This window comes from Amphimedon queenslandica, unplaced genomic scaffold (assembly GCF_000090795.2).
Source record: "Amphimedon queenslandica unplaced genomic scaffold, v1.1 AMPQUscaffold_6830_Cont21215, whole genome shotgun sequence".
Classification (NCBI taxonomy): Eukaryota; Metazoa; Porifera; class Demospongiae; order Haplosclerida; family Niphatidae; genus Amphimedon; species Amphimedon queenslandica.
This window is the reverse complement of record NW_003552882.1, coordinates 1-1,952: the sequence shown is the minus strand read 5'-3', so window position 1 is coordinate 1,952 and position 1,952 is coordinate 1. Positions and strand designations below refer to the sequence as shown.

General features: G+C 40.6%; 1 protein-coding gene across 1 annotated transcript; it reads right to left on the bottom strand.

Annotated features, from left to right (window-relative positions):
* Positions 1–27: 27 nt before the first annotated feature.
* LOC109591922 (flocculation protein FLO11-like) lies at positions 28–1,675 on the bottom strand (the record flags this gene model as incomplete). The annotated part of the gene is made up of 7 exons (XM_020007520.1): positions 1,548–1,675; positions 1,375–1,479; positions 1,190–1,333; positions 927–1,088; positions 655–876; positions 524–607; positions 28–441 (listed from the first exon to the last, which is right to left on the bottom strand). Coding segments are annotated over exons 1-7 (1,235 nt in total), but the record flags the coding sequence as incomplete, so codon positions are not given.
* Between the last annotated feature and the right edge of the window lie 277 nt (positions 1,676–1,952).

The following is a 1,952-nucleotide window of genomic DNA, read 5'->3' as shown; positions in this document are numbered from 1 at the left end:
TATAGAAGTACTAATATACTGTAGTACCTTGTGCTTGGTGTATCTGCATCAAGTCCAGTTCCAAACTGTGAGAGTTCTTTATTTTTCCTCTCACGACTAGCCGAGCGAAGAAGAGGAGGAGAGAATACGTACTTTGTCTTTTCTTGAACAGGTGCAGCGCTAGCTTCATCATCAACTGTCATTGGGGTAACAGCACTAGGAGGGGGAGGGGGAGGAGCAACAGTGCTCGGGGGAGAGAATGTGTACTCTTGAGTGGATACCATCACACTGGAATGAACTGGGGTGTGTGCAGATGTTGATGGTTTCGAAGCCATCTTTGATCCTGGAAGACGTCTCTTTGGTATTTTGATGACAGGAGATAAAGAGACAGTGTCCATACTGACTGGAGCAGGTGGTACATAAGAGGAACGAAGAGAACTAGGAGTCAGTTTGAGAGCAGATCTAAGGAGAATTAATGACAATGCAATACATATAATTCAACAAAAAATCATTCCTCAGTCACCATAAAAGATATAAAACTAACTTTAGTTGGGAAGTGGACACAGACTGCTCTTGCTCCTTTTCTTCCTCTTCATCTTCTGCAGCAATAAACGACCCCTCCATCTCCCTATCATCATTAATAATAAATCACACGGGAACCATTAAACCACTAACCCTTCGTCTCTACCACCAGCGTCACCTAGTACGACCTCATTAGCAAATGATGGAGGGGATGCTATGGTAGCTTGAGCCATGCCTTCATTGTCTCCGCCCATCTCATCACCTGAACCATCGAGTGAATAAAATGAATCAGACTCATCGTCAGAAGGTGGGAGTGGCGTTGCTATAGCAATAGCGCTAGAACTTAACTTCTCTCCCGAATCTTCGAGAGCAAACCTAATAATAATAATAATGTGTGACTCCACCCATTGGCTGTACCGACCAACCTGATACGTCTTGTGGTCGTGTCAGTAAAAACTGGAGGTGAAGACGTTTGAGATATTGTCGGTTTTGCTTTTAAAATTGAAGTAGGCGTGGCAAGTATGGACCGACTTGGGAGTGGAGTCTTGATAATAATAGGATCCCTATCTTCATTTCTGTTCATAGCGCTGTAGAGAAGGAACCAATGACATTATGCCACAAAAAAAAGATTAAATAAAAAAAGAGTGAGAAAGTTGGATAAGTACATGTACACTCATTCCATTTTTACTTGAGTATAGCCATCCTTGCTTTAAAACCTTCCATTCGCTCCATGAACACGTTCATATCCATCCTTCCCTTCTTTGTACTGCTACGATGGACTGAGGACATTAATAAAGGAGACTGTGGAGGAGTAGCTGAAGGATCTTGCACACTAAAATGGAATGAAATAATGAGAGAGAGGGCGTGGCTCACGGTTTGTTCCTCTGTGGTCTGGAGGAGTGACGAGGAGAGGAGACAAAAGGAACGGACGTTAGAAGTCTTTTAGGAACACCAGATCCTCTCTGAGAGGGGGTGGAGCTAATAAAAATAATTAATAATAGAAATATAAAATAAAAATTAATTATGAATTCCAGATAATGATTTACAGCGTTTTCTTGAATGGAGTGAAGGCAGGCCCTGACCCTGGTGTTACTGCCTTGTCTCTACAAAATAACAAAAAATTAACAAAAGACACTGTACTATAGCCCATGGTTTTTTCTAAAAAATGGCCCCAAAATCACACCAAATTTTTATTATATTTTCTGATACATATTGATGTACTTATGCTGTGTAGCAAGTTTGAGCAGATTCCGACTTTAATTTTTCAAGTTACAGCCATTTTAAGAAAACGCCAAAATCCTGAAAAATACCCAAGGCTATAGCCCATGGTTTTTTCTAAAAAATGGTTCCGAAATCACCTCCAATTTTTATTACATTTTCTGATACATATTGATGTACTTATGCTGTGTAGCAAGTTTGAGCTGATTCCGACTTAATTTAAAGTTACGGCC